This window comes from Hemiscyllium ocellatum, chromosome 6 (genome assembly GCF_020745735.1).
Source record: "Hemiscyllium ocellatum isolate sHemOce1 chromosome 6, sHemOce1.pat.X.cur, whole genome shotgun sequence".
NCBI classification, from domain to species: Eukaryota; Metazoa; Chordata; class Chondrichthyes; order Orectolobiformes; family Hemiscylliidae; genus Hemiscyllium; species Hemiscyllium ocellatum.
In genome coordinates this window covers 66,416,286-66,435,549 of record NC_083406.1, presented here as the reverse complement: position 1 = coordinate 66,435,549, position 19,264 = coordinate 66,416,286, and the positions used below count along the sequence as shown (strand labels likewise).

General features: G+C 39.5%; 1 protein-coding gene across 8 annotated transcripts in view; it reads right to left on the bottom strand.

Moving 5' to 3' along the window:
- Nucleotides 1–19,264, bottom strand: part of tenm4 (teneurin transmembrane protein 4) — a 452,208-nt gene that overhangs the window by 175,833 nt on the left and 257,111 nt on the right. For all 8 annotated transcript variants that reach the window (XM_060826616.1, XM_060826618.1, XM_060826612.1 and 5 more), the window contains 3 exons: nucleotides 10,003–10,217; nucleotides 6,847–7,057; nucleotides 3,125–3,226 (listed from right to left, as the gene is read on the bottom strand). In XM_060826616.1, coding sequence (XP_060682599.1) covers nucleotides 3,125–3,226; nucleotides 6,847–7,057; nucleotides 10,003–10,217 — 528 coding nt within the window. The remainder of the gene's footprint in view (nucleotides 1–3,124; nucleotides 3,227–6,846; nucleotides 7,058–10,002; nucleotides 10,218–19,264) is intronic.

The window sequence follows — 19,264 nt, the reverse complement described above, 5'->3', positions numbered from 1 at the left end:
GCCACACCTTTTGACTATTATAGTAACCTTCAGCTTCAAGATTGTCTCAATAGACATTCATTGAGATTCCAAGCAGTGTTTTTTCAACTGTGATATACAGAAGGCTGAGCTTCATTTTCAAAATCAAAAGAGCAGGGGTTTTACATGACTTGACAGTTCCATAGACCTTAACTTTATATCTATTTCCAGATATCCACAAGTAGGTATCTCACCTCTCCAAAAGAGTACATGACTTCTCCAAAGGAACTGCAATAGGTTTTGACATTGTCCTCAAATTTATAAGACGTCAAATAATGTTTCAGAAACCTGGGTGGTGGCATTTGCTTTTAGTCAAAGTAGCTGCACTTTTGAATATGCTGCTGCCTCTGTGAATTGCAGATGTTTGAAGCTCCTCCCACTTTCTCATGAATTTGATTCAGGGCTTTGGGACTTTTTTTTATTAAGCTATGGAGTCCTTTTCACTCACTAAAATTCAGGCCTTTGTGTTCTTCTCATAAGCTAACTATCTTTGTTCATCAGTAAATTTAGCTACAATATACTCAATTACTTCATTCAAGACATTAAACCACTATGTGAATAATTGACAGTCCAGCAATGAAGTAAAAACAATGACTGCAGATGTTGGAAGCCAGATTCTGGATTAGTGGTGCTGGAAGAGCACAGCAGTTCATGCAGCATCCGATCCTGGTAATACTCTACTGGTTACAAGTTGTCAGTCTGAAAAGTCACCATTTATCCTGGCACTGTTCCCTATTCAGTAGCCAATTCTTTCCCAAAGTGAATGTATTAATACAAACCATGAGCTGTTATCTTGTGAAGTAAACTTTTATGTGGCACATTATTGAATGCTTTGGAAATTCATGTGCAGGATCCCTTCATTCAGCCTGTGACATTCTGAAAAAAATCTAACAAATTTATCAAGCATGAAAGCCTTTAATTATGTTTTTGTACAATTCCCCCTATTCTTGACCCTATTTGTTGGTGTAAATATTTTCTAACCAAGCTGTTCAGCGATGTTACAACACAGCTCTAGAGCAGGTAGAACTTAGAATCATACAATTCCTACAGTGTGAAAACAGGCCATTTGGCCCAACAAGTCCACCCAGATCCATTCCCCTACCCTATAGTCTACATTTGCCTTGACTAATGCACCCAACCTACACATCTCTAAACACTATGGGCAATTCAGCATGGCCAATTCACTAACCTGCATATCTTTGGACTGTGGGAGGAAACCCATGCAGACACGGGGAGAATGTACAAACTCCACATAGACAGTTGCCCGAGGCTGGAATGGAACCCGGGTCACTGGTGCTGTGAGGCTGCAGTGCCAACCACTGAGTCACCGTGCTGCCCAGGCATCCTGATTCAGAGGTAGCGACATTACCATTCTGCCACACAAAACTTTATTGCTGGTGAATTCTTATATTTGTACCCCCTGTCCTTTCATAGACCATTAGAACATAGAATATTACAGCGCAGTACAGGCCCTTCGGCCCTCGATGTTGCACGATCTATTATACCAATCTGAAGCCCATCTAACCTACATTATTCCATGTACGTCCATATGTTTGTCCAATGACGACTCAAATGCACTTAAAGTTGGCGAATCTACTACCGTTGCAGGCAAAGCATTCCATACCCTTACTATTCTGTGAGTAAAGAAACTACCTCTGACATCTGTTCTATATCTATCACCCTTCAGTTTAAAGCTATGCCCCCTCATGCTCGCCATCACCATATTTGGAAAAACCTCTCCCTGTCCACCCTCTCTAACCCTCTGATTACTGTGGGAGGAAACCCTCTGTCTTGTCATAATGTATGTTGCTACCTGCACTGTTTCCTGCTCCTGTCTCATTAAGTTTTTAAATTTACCCTCACATGAGCTCTCTCTCACACTATTTCATTTAGTATCCTTGCTACTTAGAAAGTTATACAAATCATTAGGATACGAGTCCAGTCTGATGTGTGGACTAATAGAACACATCCATCTTTCTCCAGCGTCTCATGAACTGAAACTCATTTCTCCTATCCCAATATTTGATTCATATATCCAACTTTGATCTTATTTACCTTATGACAGTCTCCTGTAATTCAGAAAATAATCCAGAAATTAATGTCTTTGCAATTGTGTTTTAAATCTAACCAAAACTGTTCATTTACCCTTAGCAGAATCACAACTCTTAGTCTTACTATATCATTGATACCCAATCAGACTACAACAATTGGATCCTTTCCTCTATAGTCCTTTTGGAGAAGTAAATGGCTGACATCTGTTCCTTTTAATGCAGTTTTCAGATAACCTGATTATTAATGCTTTGTTGATCTCCAAGGCTCACTAATGTATTAATTCACTGGGGTTCTGTTTGCAAAGGTTGAAGTGGAATGCTTACTTTGATTGCTATCCATTATGAGATTGGAGTAAGTTATTTTTCTTTTCAACTGTTTTTTCAATCATGTGTATTTATTTGGATAGGATTAAGAAATGTGAAGAGAGGTAAGGCTTCTGTAACTGATACAATAAGGGCAACGACTGACTGACAGTCTTGTAGGATTATAAAAATGTTTGCTGTCAAAAGAGATTTTTATATATGTGTTTCTTTACAATTCATTTGAAGACATGCAATTGTTATTACATAGTTTTCTAGAGCATAGTGCATGAGTGTACATGTAGGATGCAGGAAGGTCATGGATAAAACCCTTTTAATATAATCTTCAAAACATTCCTGAATCCTGAGGGATTGTAAGGCGTGTGTACTTGAGAAGCTAATTAGACTCCATGAAATCTGTGGGAGGAGGCGGCTAATAATGAGATGTCTAGCTCTGCAATGGAACCAGCCAAATCAGGAGAGTAGCGTGAATTCTCACCAATCACCCCAGATTCTGATCCTGATCCTGAACCAGATATGATTGCCAGCATTGTGAATGTAGCCAGAAACGCTGGAATCAGATAACAACTGCCATTTTAAAAGCCACCCAAGTCATCTCAACTCAATGAAACCTGGCCCCTGAACTGAAAGAAATTACCAACTGCATATAAGGATATTAACTCATGGATATTTAATCAAGGTTACAATAAAACATGTTTTAACAAGTTCCTAGAACAATTACAAGATGCTTTTACCTCGTGCACAATCTGGTCCAATGTAGCCAAGAAAACAATGGCATGTGCCCGCCATACATTCTCCATTCCCATAACAGTTGGCCGGACATTCATCTGCAGACTCTGAGAGGAATTGAAATCACAGACTGAGATTGCATTTTCCTAATGTATAATGTTTACTAAAGAGATCAACAATTTGTTAATATATTAGTATGCTGATTCATTTTTTAAAAATGACTAATGATATGCATCAGTTTTATAGCTCCAGCATATTTTCTCTCCAACTGAGAGAAAGATCATTGAGCCTCCAATCTACTTCATGAACACATGCTGGGTGACTGACCATCAGGAACTGTACTGTTGCAGTGGGGAAGTGTTGACTCCAATGGAGCTGTTGAACAAGATGAGACTTAAATCTGTAACATTCTGGCTATTTGACAGGAGCAAGTGGGAATGATTCTCCAGTATCACTGCAGAGCCCCTGGACCATATCTACAGCTAAAAATGTTGTACAAACATGGGATCAAATTAAATTTCTTGTCTTCTTACGTGCAATAACATAGAGAATAGATAGCCACAAAAATGTTCAATAAATGCTGATCAAGAGATGGGGAGAAACAACGGCACAAGTTTGTTGTCAATTATGAACAAAGGGCATTAACCCTTCGTTACACTTAGAAAGTCTTAGTGGACTGTGGGCTATGTATTATCACACTGGAGTTCACAATTTTTAGAACTACATTCCAGCAATTATGCTGCAAAAAGGAATCTTGGAGTTGTGTCAATAGGGCAAGCAACAGTGCAGCTCTTCAACTAATCACACTGGAGTGTTCTTACTTAGTCATGCAGAGTTGGAACAAGACAGTTTGAATTGCTAATGAAATGCCAAATCAGAACATCAAAGGAAGTGAAATGATGAAAAAGAAAGATGGGATCATAGAGAAATTCACATATTTTTCTCTTAAATTTCCCAAAAACAGAATAAAATCTGAAGGAATATGATTCCATATTTGAAACCGCTGGTTTTCTGTGTTAAAGAGGTGGTCAGTAAATAAAATATAGCAAAGACTTAAAAATACACCTTCAAGGAAAACATGCACCTTGTCTGTCCAGTTGGTACTGAGTGGTTATATTTTTCTCTTGGTGAGATACTGGTATTGTGAAAACTCTGAAGAAACACAGCACTTTAGACAATAAACTCTTGATTTACACATGTAACTTTGCATGTGAGGCTGCTGGAAGCTGTTGTACAATTTACTGTTTAGTAACGGTCATTGGAAATAGTTTCCTGATTATTTTTTAATCACCTACAGTGCAAAACCTAGGCCAATAAAAATAAATTGAAAAGAATTCCTAACCCAAGAAAAAGTAACGACGACTAAAAACATTTATTATATTTTTCTCAGAGTTATAGTACAACATTTCTTTACCTATTTACAGCTTTTGCTGCCTTGTATTGCCTGGCAAAAAATGCTAAATTTAACAAACCTCATAGACTTAATTTATGGTTTGCTCAAAAAAGTATAAGGAAACCCATTATTCTAACAGAATGCAGTTTAAAGAACTTAGAAAGTAGGCTAATCGTTTCTCTGTGTCCCAATTCAGAAAATTGACTGGCAAGATAAAAGTTCATGTTATGCTAAATCCTGTAGACATTGCTGATACTCAATTGTCTTCTGAACCTAAGTATTTCATATACTGTACAACAGAGTGAATTGTCCCATAGTGAGCTGCTGAGAGACTACCCAATGGCGGGAAGAATCTCATTATTATGTAATGTGGCTGGATCTACCATTGTCCATTCTGTTTATTATAAGAGGGATTAGAAAACTTCCAAAACACATGTCTTGGGATTTCCCAGTGTCACAACAACTGAACCAAGAGCATATAAATCATGGAACAAGGTATTTCATGAACCAAGGTATATTGTACAGGCTGTCAGCTTATCAAACAGCACTTAGAAAAGCTTATTTTTCAATATCTGGGACAACCACAGACTTTTCCCCATAATTATATTTCGTTTCAAATTTATAAAAAAGATAATAAACAAGACACTAGCTTCAAATCAAATTTAGAATCAAAATTTAGAATCTGTTTTGGCAAATATTTGGAAAGAAAACCCTGAATTTCAACTCAGTTCAGATATTTACAGTATTTTGCATTTGTTTTTGCTTTTGATAGAGTTTGTTGATAGAGACACCTGCATTTTACTGAGCTGTGTTAGTCTTAATTAATATGCCTTAGAGTTAATGTAAACTGTCTATAGTTATTAAGATGTAGTAAATTACTTTTCTGTTTTTAAGAACAGCCTCTTCCACTGTGACATTTTCATGATCCATCCTCCACCACAAACTGCTGAATAGCCCCTTAGAATAGCATACGAAGGAACATTGGTGGTGCATTTTACCCGAATTACAAACCATCAGTGATTGGCACTCAGGCTACACATCATATTGTAATAATGGGCCAGCAGTGGGCAAAAACACTACATTGTGCTCAAGAGGCAATTGAAATTGCTTCTGGGGAATAGACTGAGGGATATAGCAAGGAAATGTTATGCTACTAATTAATAAAACTAGGACAGATTTGTTAGACGTATGTCTGCTGTTAACAAACAAAATCCACAATAAGGGACTTTGGAAGCAGATATTCCTTACCAAGGATAAATAAAACTAAGAAGAACTTGCCAACAACCTGGAATTCAATCAGAGTACTGTGCTCTCAGTAATGGTCCAAATTAACTTGAATTCTTTCACATAAAATTCATTGCAAAACCTTGTAAATTTTGGCAGTCTTGTGTTTACCAATTCTACTTTATGTAATTAATAGAACTTAGTAAGAATGAACACAGTTTAAACGTAATTACAATTCAAGACAAACGCAGAATTCAGCACATGGGGGATTGGAAACCTGCCAAAATCTTGTTTATATTTGGAACCAAATATCAGTGATCCTTTTGTTCTCTCTCCGATTTCTCCAAAGTAGTAAATAATCAATATTTTTATTCTACGTTTTGTCTAATTATGATTCTTTTGGGCTTGGTATGGGTAATTTTAACTTTACATGTCCAGCTAAACTAGTACACTGACATTTCAGCAATGATATCTGTTCCAATAATAATCAGTTTTTGTCCTTAAACCAACATGTAATTCAGAAGAACCACCTTCTCTCAAATAGTAGTAAGAATATGGAAGCCACTATCATAGGGACTGGTGTAACTAACTACTACAGATAGATTTGAGGAGAAACTAGATAAGCATATCAAAGCAAAGGGAACACATCGATACAATAGAGAAGTTAGATAAGAAAATATATGAAAAGAATCAAGTTGAGTACAAACATTAGCTTGGACTGGTTGGTCCCATTGTTTTGCTTCTATGCCACGTATAGAAACCTTATGAATGGGAAATGTAAAGAGATAACTGTGCTTTTCATAAATGTTAAATATTTGTATAAAAGAAAATTATCAGTCATTCACATTCCATAAGGCTTAATCGGGGATATTGCACTGAAGAACATAAGCAAGCATAAAATAGAATGGTGGAAAATTTGAATAGTTCTAAATATACATGTCAGACAAACAAGCACTTTGAATGTGTCAGAACGTTTGTCATATTTTAAATAGTAGGAGTCCAATCACTTGTCCTCTTTGTTTGTACAAACAAACAAAAACTTATAAATGCAATTTTCAATTTTTGCAATGTTTTAAAATATCTTTTCATTTTGTGCTAGTAAGTGCTTACCTATGGCAGTGGTCATAAAAGAGACCAGCTCCATCTGTTTTCCATCATTGTAGAAGGCTAAATGCCAGATTCCAGAATCCAGATATCTAATGAATCCTGTCTCTCGATTTGTCAGAGGGATCAAGCTTCTGTGCTGGTTGTGGAATCCCTCCAGACTTCTCACTTCCTGTGCTAGCAGGCGTCTGCCATCCAATAACTCCACAAAACCAAACTATCGGAAACAAGTGATAAAACACACTGCTGTAATTGCTGCATGATAACCACGGTCAATACATATCAATCTCAAAATATTACCTACCCTGTAGAATCAACTGCACAACATCCTATTCCTAAGAGCCAGCTATGCCGGAACCGACAATAGCTGACTTTAGTTAGGCAATGGTTGAGGTTCTGAATCAGACTATTCCCTTGCCCCAAATGGTCTTGTTCAGTTTTAAAACCACCTATCATTGCACCCAATTCCTCCTGACCGCAACTCCAGATCTGCTTTGATGATGCGAGTTCACTTCCAAACACAACATCAAAATTTATAGTTGAAAGCAACTCAATCTTTTTCAGATACTTTTATCCAGTATAGTGGATACTTGCAAAGCAAAACCAAAGAGACAGTAACACAATGCTTGATGTTGATGCAGTACATAGTGCTTGAAATTGCAGCATAGAATGGGAAGATGCCTGGAACTTAAAAAAACTGTGAAAACATAACAGGAAAAACATAAAACCGATTGATCCACAAATTCAAAAGAAAGGACAAGCGTCCTAAAGTAGTGCTATTATTTTGGACCAAATATTTAAATTTAATCTCACTCTAAAAAGCAAATAGCTTCATTAATAATTGACGCTAAAGGACCTGAGCTGAACTGAACTAACCCTAGGCACAATAAAGGTTACAGTTTCTGCATTGCCCACAATGTGTCCATTTCAGCACAAATTGTTGGTTGTTTGAAGTTCTTTTTCTGCAGTCAAGTTTCCATTGAAACCATCAATATATTGCCAAAAACTAACTTTGTTTTGAATGAGTCTAAACAGACAATGTATTTAAATATTATCCTTTTGAGAAAAAGTGTTCTAAAATTCAAAAAAAATCCTTCTTATATTTCAGTGTTATCTTTAATTAAAACAGCTGAAAATAGTTTCCACATAAACTGTGCCAATCCACCGTCTGTGAATAACCTGATTTTAAATCACTGAAATCCACACTAAAGAATATATACTAAGATAAATGAAAAGTCATCTTTAAAACATTTTAACAGAAGAGGTCAATGATGCTAACATTTGTGATGTCGTCTACATGAATTTTAACAAGGTTTTTTAACAGGTACCATATGACACATGGGTCAGGACAAAAATCCATAAGGTCCAAGGGAATGTAACAATTTAGATCTTAATCTAGGTCAGTGGCAGGGTGAAAAGCAGGTGCTTTTTTTTTCTCTGAACAGATAGTGGTTTCCAGTCACTTTCCATGGGGCTGGTACTTTACTTTTCATTGTATACATAATTATTTAAATGTCAGGGCCATGATTAAGAAGTACACAGGTGATGTAAAGATCACCTATGTGTCAATAGTGGAGAAGAAAACTATGGATGACAGAAAGACATTAATTAAATGGTTAGGTGGCAGAAAGGTGCCGATAGAAACCAATCTGGAGAAATATGAAGTGATATATCTGGGGAAAGCAAATTCTTCTTGTTTATTCACTTGGAGGTAGAAGTCTCCAGCTGGACTTGAATTTATTGTCCGTTCATAGTTGCCCTTGAGATGATGGTGGTCAATAGCGTTCTGAAACCACTTCAGTCCATGTGCTGTAGGTAGACCCACAATACTGTTAGGGAGGCCATTCCAGAAGTTAGACCCAGCTACACTGTAGGAACTGCCATGTATTTCCAAGTTAAGATGGTGAGTGGATCGAATTGAAATATGCAAGTCATGCTGTTCCTGTGTAGCTGCTGCCTTTACGCTTCTAAATGGGAAGTGGTTTTAGGTTTGGAAGGTGTTGTATGAGGATCATCAGTGAATTTCTGCAGGTAGGAAGAACACACTGCAGCTACTGCGCATTTGTGGAGGAGGGAGTGAATGTGGTGCCAATCAAGAGGGCTGCTTTGTACTGGATGGTGCTATTGGAGCTGCACTTCTCCAGGCAAGTGGGGTTGGGGGTTGGGTTGGGAGAAATGAAGTATTCTAATACACTCCTGACTTGTACTAGGAGACGGTGGACAGGCTTTGGGGAGTCAGGAAGTGAATTACTTGCTGCAGTAACACTAGCCTCTGACATGCACTTGTAGCCAAGGTATTTTTACAGCCAATCCAGTTCAGTTTCTGGTCAAAGGTAATCTCCAGGATGTTGGTGGTAGGGGATTCAGTGAATTTAACACCATTGTAGGTCAAGTGGTGGTGGTTAGGTTGTCTTTTAATGCAGATGGCCATTGCCTGGCATTTGTGTGGCATGAATGTTACTTAAATGAAGCAAAAGAATACAAAATAAGTTGTCAGACACTGAGAAGTGAGGAGAAGCAGAAAGACTTGAGGGCACATTAACAGATCTTTGAAGACACCAGGACAGTTAGAAGAAATCATTAAAAAGGCACGTGGAATACTTTCCTTTATTAGTTGAGGCACTAGAACACAACAGGCAGAATAGACTAGTCTCATTGTGGAAGCTGAGGGGAGGTTCGGGGGATTGGAGGCAAGGACGAAGAGGTGGTCTTCAGTGGCTGTCCATTTGAACTCTTTCTGCCCTTGATGAGCCCAGATTAGAGAAAATGGTGTCCCCTCCTCAACAAAGCAGACTGCCCTAGTTTCCATGGAAATATTCATTCTTTGTGCCTGCCATTTAATAACCTTAACTGGTGCAAAGTCAAGTCTTATTGCTTAGCACTTAATTGTTGAGGTGGTGAGAAGGGGCGTGTATCTCGCTGGGGCCAACATGCCTAATTCAGTGCCCATTTGGCCAACTTCTTTGTCAGCTCTAGAGAGTGGATAATTGCACCCTTGACTCACTACTCCAAAGACCACTGAGGCAACTTTGAGGTAACTCTCTAATGGCTACATTTGAATAAAATAGGAACTTGTCACATGAACCTAAGATTAAACAGGGTGGATATGAAAAGAAATGCTGATCCCTTCACAAATGACTGAATTATTGAAGTAATCTTTACCTGGGTGTGAGATGGGGGTAGACCACGTCGACCGTAAATCCCAACCAGAGCATCCTTGCCCAGTGACACATTAAATTTCAAATACATTGGATGATCTATGAAGACTTGGGAGCGCCAGAATAAGCCGGGTGGTATCTTCTGGGTGACTCGCCGCCCAACATCAATTTCTCCTGAATCTATATAGCTATCTTCTGGGATTAAATTATCTGTTTTTCCTGTGAAAATATAGCAAATGTTTTGTACTTGCTTGCATCGTGAAGAGAAATTGACCAAACCAAAATCTGAAGGAGCAAACTTTTCAAAAGGATTCAAACTTAAGAGTACTTTAGGATAAAGTAGAGAAAGGTGGGGGGGAAGCAAAATCATAATATGCAGAGACAAAACCAAATGCAGTATTTATTACCCAGCTCTGCGTAGTCTTCTCACACCCTAAGTTTTAATTTTTCATTTTCACAAATCAGTTTGAGAATTTTTTAAAGCATTCTGCAAATTGAGATTTTCAAACACCTGACACAAATTATTACTAAGAATGGACCTAGCTCATATAATGGGCTTCGAACGCTGCTTGGTTAGAAATTGGTGAAATTTTTTTCACTAAAATTTAATGCTGTCAGATCTCACAGACAATCCTATGGCTTGCTCCCTCAAGGTTATTGATTTTGTATCACATTACTGTACACCTATGACATCCTCTTTTAATATAAAGTTCTCAGGAGGCTAACTATCTGCCATTTGGGTGAAGATTTGCCTTGACATTTCCTAACCTTGGCACAAGAATTCTCTTTGTCATCTTATTATGTGATTCAGAGAAAAAGTATGTCTACAGCTCACTTAATGGTAACATTCAGTTCAGTTTGGCACTCTACTGTTTTGTGCTGTCAGGTATAATTAACAAAATGACTAATTTTTTTATTGGCTTTCTTTTTAATAACTAGAAACAGGATCACACAAGACACCCTTTTAATATACCTCTGCCTTCTGATGAGGTTTGGAATGAGTTTTGTTTGACGTTGGCTTGTACTGATGATTTGGTTTTCTGAATTATCACAAATGTTTCAATAACAACTCTTCAATAAAAACAGTGTTCAATAAAATAACCTGGCTTTTCACAGAGCTTTACTTAAGGCAGAATTACTCCTGATCATTCAAAGTTGTTTCTGGTGCTAACATTTTCTCAATACTTTGAATTATACAATACTAATAAGGCAGCAGGGCTGACATTTAATCAAAAGAATAGTTAGCAAATAATTTGAATTTGGAAATGTTGAACTTAATGACATAGATCACGCATTTTCAATTGAATTTTTAAAAGTGAACTGCAGATCACATAGTTTTCAGAATTATTGATCACAAAACCATTTAAAATCACACAATTCTACAGCCCAGGCTCCAGCCTCTAGAACTTGCAACAATTTACAACATATGCAGAATCTCCCAGGCCCACCTACAGTGGGGATAAAGGCAGACAGGATGATAGATGTTTGATTACATTAAAGATAATAGATAGGGATGAGAAGCCATTGCAGGAGAGTCTCTTGAGATACTTGATAAATAAAAATAGAACACTTTTGGGCAATTTTATTTGCTGCACAAAGGAGAAGAAATATGAAGGAGGATGGTGCAAACACCTGTGGTCCAGGCTGCAAAGAGGTTGAAGGACAAGGAGGTATTATGCAGCATGAACTCAGGGTGACTGTATTGACACTCTGCCAGGGAAAAAAAAACCTGATTGGCTTGGAAAATAGTGAGAAGTAATGGAAGAAAGTCTTCCTAAAATACTGAATAACTACTCCATAATGTTGGTCTAGGTGGGACAGTGGGAGTGGAGGCCCAAATTCAGAATCTTGGAACTTTAAAGGCAGGTCAAGCTCCCCAATGACAAGTGTTGAGAAAGCCAATGTGTCCATTTGAATCTCAATCATGTTTACCAAAAGGCCAGCTCACCAACATCAAATTTTCCTTCCCAAGTAGATTCCACACAAACAAGCAATATGTGCTTTCAGATTTGTGACTGCAAAAATAGAGGGGTGCAGCTGCAGAGTTTTTTTTTATTCATTTGTGCGATGAGAACATTGCTGGCTAGGCCACTGTTTCTTGCCCATCCTGAATCACCTAGAGGGCAGCGCTGAAAATGTGTTGCTGGTTAAAGCACAGCAGGTTAGGCAGCATCCAAGGAACAGGAAATTCGATGTTTCGGGCCAGAGCCCTTCATCAGGAATGAGGAGAGTGTGCCAGGCAGGCTAAGATAAAAGGTAGGGAGGAGGGACTTGGGGAGGGGCGATGGAGATGTGATAGGTGGAAGGAGGTCAAGGTGAGGGTGATAGGCTGGGGTGGGGTGGGGGCGGAGAGGTCAGGAAGAAGATTGCAGGTTAGGAGGGCGGTGCTGAGTTTGAGGGAATCGACTGAGACAAGGTGGGGGGAGGGGAAATGAGGAAACTGGAGAAATCTGAGTTCATCCCTTGTGGGACAAGGTGGGGGGAGGGGAAATGAGGAAACTGGAGAAATCTGAGTTCATCAATTAAGCATCCCGTGGGTCTGGAGTCACATGTCGGCCAGACCAGATAAAAGATAGCAATTGCCTTCCCTTCCTTGGTGAGCCAGATGGGTTTTTATCCAACAATCAATATTGATTCATGTTATTATTAGACTCTTAATTCCAGATTTGTATTGAATTCAAATTCCACCATCTGTCATGGTGGGATTTGAACCCAGGCCCCCAGAACATTGCCTGAATCTCTGGATTAACAGCGCAGCCATCATATCACTAGGCCATCATCTCCCCTGAATAGTCTTTTTCTAGGATTTTCGAATGAGTAGCCACTGCTTTGTACACCAAGGGAAGTGTTCATCTATGCCATAATGACGCAATAGTTGAGAGTGGGTTTCCACAGACCAAATCTAAGGGCAGGATGATAACTGAGGGAAGCATGCTAAGAGCTATTAGGCATGGGGTAAGAAGGCTGGCCAAGGGTGGAAAGGTGCAAGGATTGTGTGTGAACATAAATGGTGCAGTTACAGATGGGAAGGGCTTCACAAACAGAAACATAAAAAATAATAGCAGGAGTAGGCCATTCAGTCCTTCTAGCCTGGTGTCTCACTCAATATGATTATGGCTGATCATCCAACTCAATAATCTGTTCTCATATTCTCCCCATACCCAATGATTACTTTAGCAGGGATGGTGGTTGAGGATTTTGCTGAAAGGGTTGGGTCAATGGTGTCAACAGTGGGGTCCAGGGAATTAAAGTGATGCTACTGGGAAGTGGTTAGAATCATGACAGTAATAGAAGGAAATGACACACAATAGGGTGCGAACTCCAGGTTCATGGCTAGGAAGTGGATGGTCTCATGGGGTTGGAAAATCTCTAAAAGTGAGTCGTAGGTAACTTAGAAAATGGCAGAACTAAGGATCAGCGTAGGCATGTGACAGTGATGGGTGTGAGCTCAGGGGTGGGAGGCGAATTCAAGCATGTGGATCACAATTTTAATGGGGTCGAGTGTAATGGGGTGGAGGCTCCAGGGTGACAGAAGTGAGGTTAACACTAACATGCGTGTGGCAAAGGAAAAGGAGGGAGAAGTTTGTGGATGACTGGGTGGGGCAATGAAAGTGAAGTGCACCACTTTACTATACTCTGACTCAGAAACTAGTCCCTCCTGATAGTGAGCAGTCAAACTGAGAGAAAGTTGGGAAGAGTTACTGTGGTGCTGCATGGGCTGACTAAAGGAAACCCATGTACAGATGCCTTACCTAGAAGAGGACCATCCTCAGGTCTGCTCTCTCTCTGGAGAAGGCTGAAGGACCTTTCTGTCCTGACACAGGAATCTCCTGACATCAAGACCCTAGCAAAGTCAGAAGGGAAGTCAAACTTGAGATGAAGGCCTTCCAAGGCAGGGACATTGGAAGAGCTGCAAAGCACGTGTTGAATAAATCCCTACCATTTATTCACATCTATCCCATCATGCATACTGGGCATGGGAGGCAAGAGCTTGAAGTGAAGACCAGTGATGGTAAAACCACAAGGCCTGCACAGCAATCCAAACCCAGAAGGGAGAAAATACCACAAGTAAAACTCAGCAGCAGCAAAGTCCATAGATAGAGATGCTCACAGCTAGCATCTGTTCATGACGGCATCTTCCTTGGGTGGATTTGCTGCCACCAACTGTTTTTCTAATACTAGTCTGCTGTACTAACCTCTGTGCCTGGGGATTTTAGTGAAAAGCAGTTTAATTTATAATAAGATAACAGATAACTTTAGCTTGAGACTGGTTAACTAAATTAACCTTAGGTAAGAGGTTGCTATTTTCTAAAGTATATTAAATAGGTCAATTCTACACTCCTATAGACTAAGTACGAACAACGAACTGAATAAATCATCCAATGACAGTCTTCAGAGGGAATTCCTACTGGAAATATGTTTTCCAAACCCAACCAACTCAGAAGGAATTTGCTGATTCATCTTTCTCTAACATATTTCTGAGATACTCTAATATGGATAGCAATTGGGAGGATTTTTTTATCTGCCTATTCAAAGTTACTTCAAAGGGGAATCCTAGGCTGTTCACTTCCTTGGTTCAGTTCCTGTCACGTTGAGGCCAAATTTTGGATTCTAATTGGGGTTGGGGGAAGAGGACTTGGAATAGTTTAATTTTGGACGAGTCCGAATATAGGGGTCAGATGTGATTACAGATTGGCAAGAAAGAGAGAACTCTTTGCTTTGAGGAGGCTCCGTTGTTGGTTAGCAATGAGGTTTCAGTTTTAGGGAGCAATCGGAATATCTCCTGCTCCTTCAGCTTGGTCCATAAGCTGTGCTGAAAAGGTAGTATGATTCCATGTGTGTCTTCACATTGAGGTTCCTTTCCAACCCTCCATCACAAAGTGTGGTACTATGACTGTGCTAAATGGGATAGACTTCCACTAGATCCAGAACAAAGAACAATACAGCACATGCACAGGCCCTAGGGCCCTCCAAGCCTCTGCCGACACATTTGCCCTTCCATACTAAAACTGTCTTCACTTCCAGGAGCCATATGTCTCTATTCCCTTCTTATGCATCTCAAGACCAGGCCTTCATAAGGGTAATCAGCAGCAGGTTTGTACTCAAATAAAATCTGTAATTGCATCTTGTGCTATTTCCCCCACTCTACCATCAAGCCAGGGGATCAACCTTGATTCAGCGAATGCAGGAGGGCATGCCAGGAGCAGCACCAGGCATACCAAAAATGAGGTGAAGCTACCAAACAGGACTACTTGCATGCCAAACAGCAAAATCAACAAGTGATAGAGATGAGTGATCCCACAACAAACGTTCAGCTGTAAGCTCTGCAGTCCTGCCACATCCAGACATGAATGGTGGTGGACAATGAACAGTGAAGAAGATTATCTTCAATTACAATGGGATCTTGATCAGATGGGCCAATGGGCTGAGGAGCGGCAGATTGCGTTTAATTTAGATAAATGTGAGGTGCTGCATTTTGGGAAAGAAAATAAATCTTAGTAGGACTTATACACTTCATGGTAAGGTCCTAGAGAGTGTTGCTGGACAAGGAGACCTTGGAGTGCAGGTTCATAACTCCTTGAAAGTAGAGTTGCAGGTGGAAACTATAGTGAAGAAGGCATTTGGTATGCTTTCTTTTATTGGTCAAAGCATTGAGTACAGGAGTTGGAAGGTCATGTTGCGGCTGTACAGGACATTGGTCAGGCCATTTTGGAATAGTGTGAGAATTCTGGTCTCCTTCCTATCGGAATGATGTTGTGAAACTTGAAAGAGTTCAGAAAAGATTTGCAAGGATGTTGCCAGGATTGGAGGATTTGAGCTATACGGAGAGACTGACTAGGCTAGGGCTGTGTTCCCTGGAGTATTGGAAGCTGAGGGGTGACCTTATAGAGGTTTATAAAATCATAAGGGGCATGGATAGGGTAAATAGACAAGGTCTTTTCCCTGGGGTGGGGGAGCTCAGTTTAGGGTGAGAGTGTAAAGATATAAAAGAGAACTAAGGGGCAACTTTTTTCACACATGGAAGTGTCTGTGTGTGTGTTGGTGTGTGTGTGTGCGCGCGCGAGATATATTATATTTGTATGGGCTGCCGGAGGCTAGTACAATTGCAACATTTAAAAGGCATCGGGATGAGTATATAAATAGGAAGGGTTTGGAGGGATATGGGACAGGTGTTGGCAGGTGGGACTGGATGGGTTGGGATATCTGGTCAGCATGGAAGAGTTGGACCGAAGGATATGTTTCCGTGCGACACATCTCTATGACTGTCATTTATATGCCAGATTGGGGGGTGGGGAAGGAGGTGGCGAGGGAGTTATTCCAAAGATTTTGACTTAACTCTTTCAAGTCAACTGCCTTATACAGCAAGGCTGGTCAACGATGGACTTTGAGACCTACCTGGACACTAAACTGCAGAAAGCCCCCTCAGAAGCTAAAGAAAATGTGGGAGAAGGGCCAGGATGGAGTATACTTCGAACCAGGAAGGAATCAAATAGGCCAGTGTAAGCAAAATAATACTGAAACAAAAATACAGAGATGGGTAGGAAACAAAATCTCACAAAAATACACTTATTGCAAATGCATGGAAGAATATGGCTTGGAATATGCATAAAAAAACTGCATACGTTTCCCGGTGACTTTTATTCAGACTCAAAATTGCAAAGAGAGAGACTGGTGTAAGATTACAGCAGCAATGGAAATTAAGCACAGACCAGAGGAGGCTGTGGGAATCATAGCAAGGGGGAAGAAAAGTGTTAGGATGGCTCTTCCAAGGGGACAGACCCAGAGCAAGAATTCTATTTCCTTGACAGTAAAGACCTGTTGAATGAATTTGGATATACCGAGATTAAAGTAAATAGCAAATAAACCAGTTAGAAAGGGGATACTGCAGATGCGTCAACCTTTTCAGATGTTATGCCCATAACCTCCTTGCTGAGGCTATGAATCCTCAGTTTAAGCCTGAGGGCTTAGAGTGTACCAGCATTAGAGTAAGAGGCCAGATGTAGTAATTGCAATGGAAGCAATATTATGAACATTTTGTACATAATTCCTAAACATTATGATTCTTTATTAAGCAGTTTTACTTATCCAACTTTGGTGATGCTTTAGTTAGTGAACAGTCCTAACATCATTACAGGATGGGGTAGATTCTTCATTTCTCTCAAAACAGCTGAAAATAGCAGGAAAGGATGATGTTAAAGAAATCAGTGGCCAGCGACCAGAGAACATTCTAGATAGTGGTTCAAGCTTTCACAACATAGCTGCAGAGCAGGAAGCCGGCACATCAGTTATTCATTTATTTAAATAAGAAATGTTGTACCCTACTGTACTTGTGGACTCAGGGCGATTGTCCTTGAGACCCATTTGTCTCTTTGGAGAAGAATGAATCCTTTCTTGAAGAGCTTAACAAAATTAGAGCTATTACTTAATGCACAAACTTGCCCAGGGACAGTGACAGCCACTAAAGGTTAAAAATGGATGAAGAAGTTCCTTCCAGAGTGGAAAGCCAAGTCATTGCTGGGAAACAAAAAAAATGGTAACTTTGTCTTAGCACAATCTCGAATGACATTTTAAACATTCCTAAACCAGTGAAATGGCCACAAAATCTGAGGTAGCAACAATGCTAACGTTCAAAAGAGACCTTTAATCATGCATGGAAGTGGATTCAAAATGGTTTGGTCAAGATGGATGGCAGAAGCCAACTGTATGCAACTAGATTTTGTGATCATGCACACAGAACATGACGGTAAGCTTGAAATGTTTTGAGAAAAATCCTCAGCAAAGAAGTACAACAACTTCAAGAAGCTTAATAATAGATGATCCGGAGAGGGTAAGGGACTCTTAGGTCCAGAATAGATCACAAATTTAATATTCAATGTGGAGAAGTGGCTGATCTGCTTAGATGGCCGCTGGAGGGTACAAGAGAAACCTATCAACATACTGTGAGAAGTTTTAAGTTGAATATAGGATTGGGCTTGAACCACTCAGACTGCAGCAAGAGTTAGTCCAATTACCCGAGTATGATTGAGTCTCACCATCTGACTGTTAGAAGTCAAATAGCACAAACAAGCCTTGCAGGTTGAAAATAAGAAACCTGCTGGCAATTTCAGAAATCCCACATTTGAACAATGTAAGTTGTACAACAGAGACACCTGAAGTGGAAAAAAATGCTTTTTTGTGACAGAAATGTTGAGAAATCCAAGATGAAGGTGAAAGACTAGCTGAAGAAAACTTTCCTCTATGGTTAATGAGCAATGAACTAGTCATTAAAAAAAACACTGGAGAGAGAGAGAACAAGAATCTTCATTCCCTTCTTACTATCACAGATTAGCTGGAGAAGAAGCTCACCCCTTTCAAGTAGCTGTGAAATTCAGAGTACCACACAATAGTCTCCTATTGGTCCTCCTTTAGCAGTTTTTCTTTTTATCTGTGGTGATCCAGTTTCACTTTCTCATGGAGTCCTTGAGCTGTCCATGGTTGCACTTCAGCTGCCTCATGTTGCAGTTTATGGCTAATGTTAGTGTGAAGAGGGCACACTGTAAAAGTACTTAGTGGCAAGATGTAGAGTAAATGGAATTACACCTTTACTCTGAGTATAATTACTGAGCTTGTGTAAAATGAGCAAAAAGTCACAGTGATGTCAGATCACATAGAGCTGGGGTTTGTGTCTGTACGGTTCCAAGAATGATATCCTTCTTTATTATCCTCTGCACATTCAGTCCTGTTCACAAAAGTGTGTAGATTTCATCTTACTGAACTTCTACCTGCTGGAGCAGACTCCTAGCTACAGCCATTTGAATCAATATTTCTCGATTTTGACAAAATCTCTTCAAATCCTGTTCCTTTATCATGCCTGCTCTCCAATATTCTATTTTATCTTTTGTTACCTTTCATTCTCAATGTAAAACAACAGCGGTAGCAATGAGAATGAAACGGTTTTTGGAAAGCTAACACTAATTGCTGGGTTGCACTCAGAACCAGAAAAATGTAGAAATTAAGAAATTGTGGAGGGACAATGATTTATGCTTTGAGTGCATGTTTGAAATCCCTCAGGTTGCAAAGGATCAGAAGTTATTCAACTGACAGGAACTGCCTTTTTACACCATCAGTTTTGTGTCCCTGCCTTTGAAAAAGTTGGTTTAATGAGATGCAACTATGTTTTTAATGGCATATTAATTACTGATTAACAGCCTCAATGGCCCTGATAAGTTTTATATTTATGGAATGTTGAATTTCTCCATTATGATAAAACAAAATCACATTTTGAA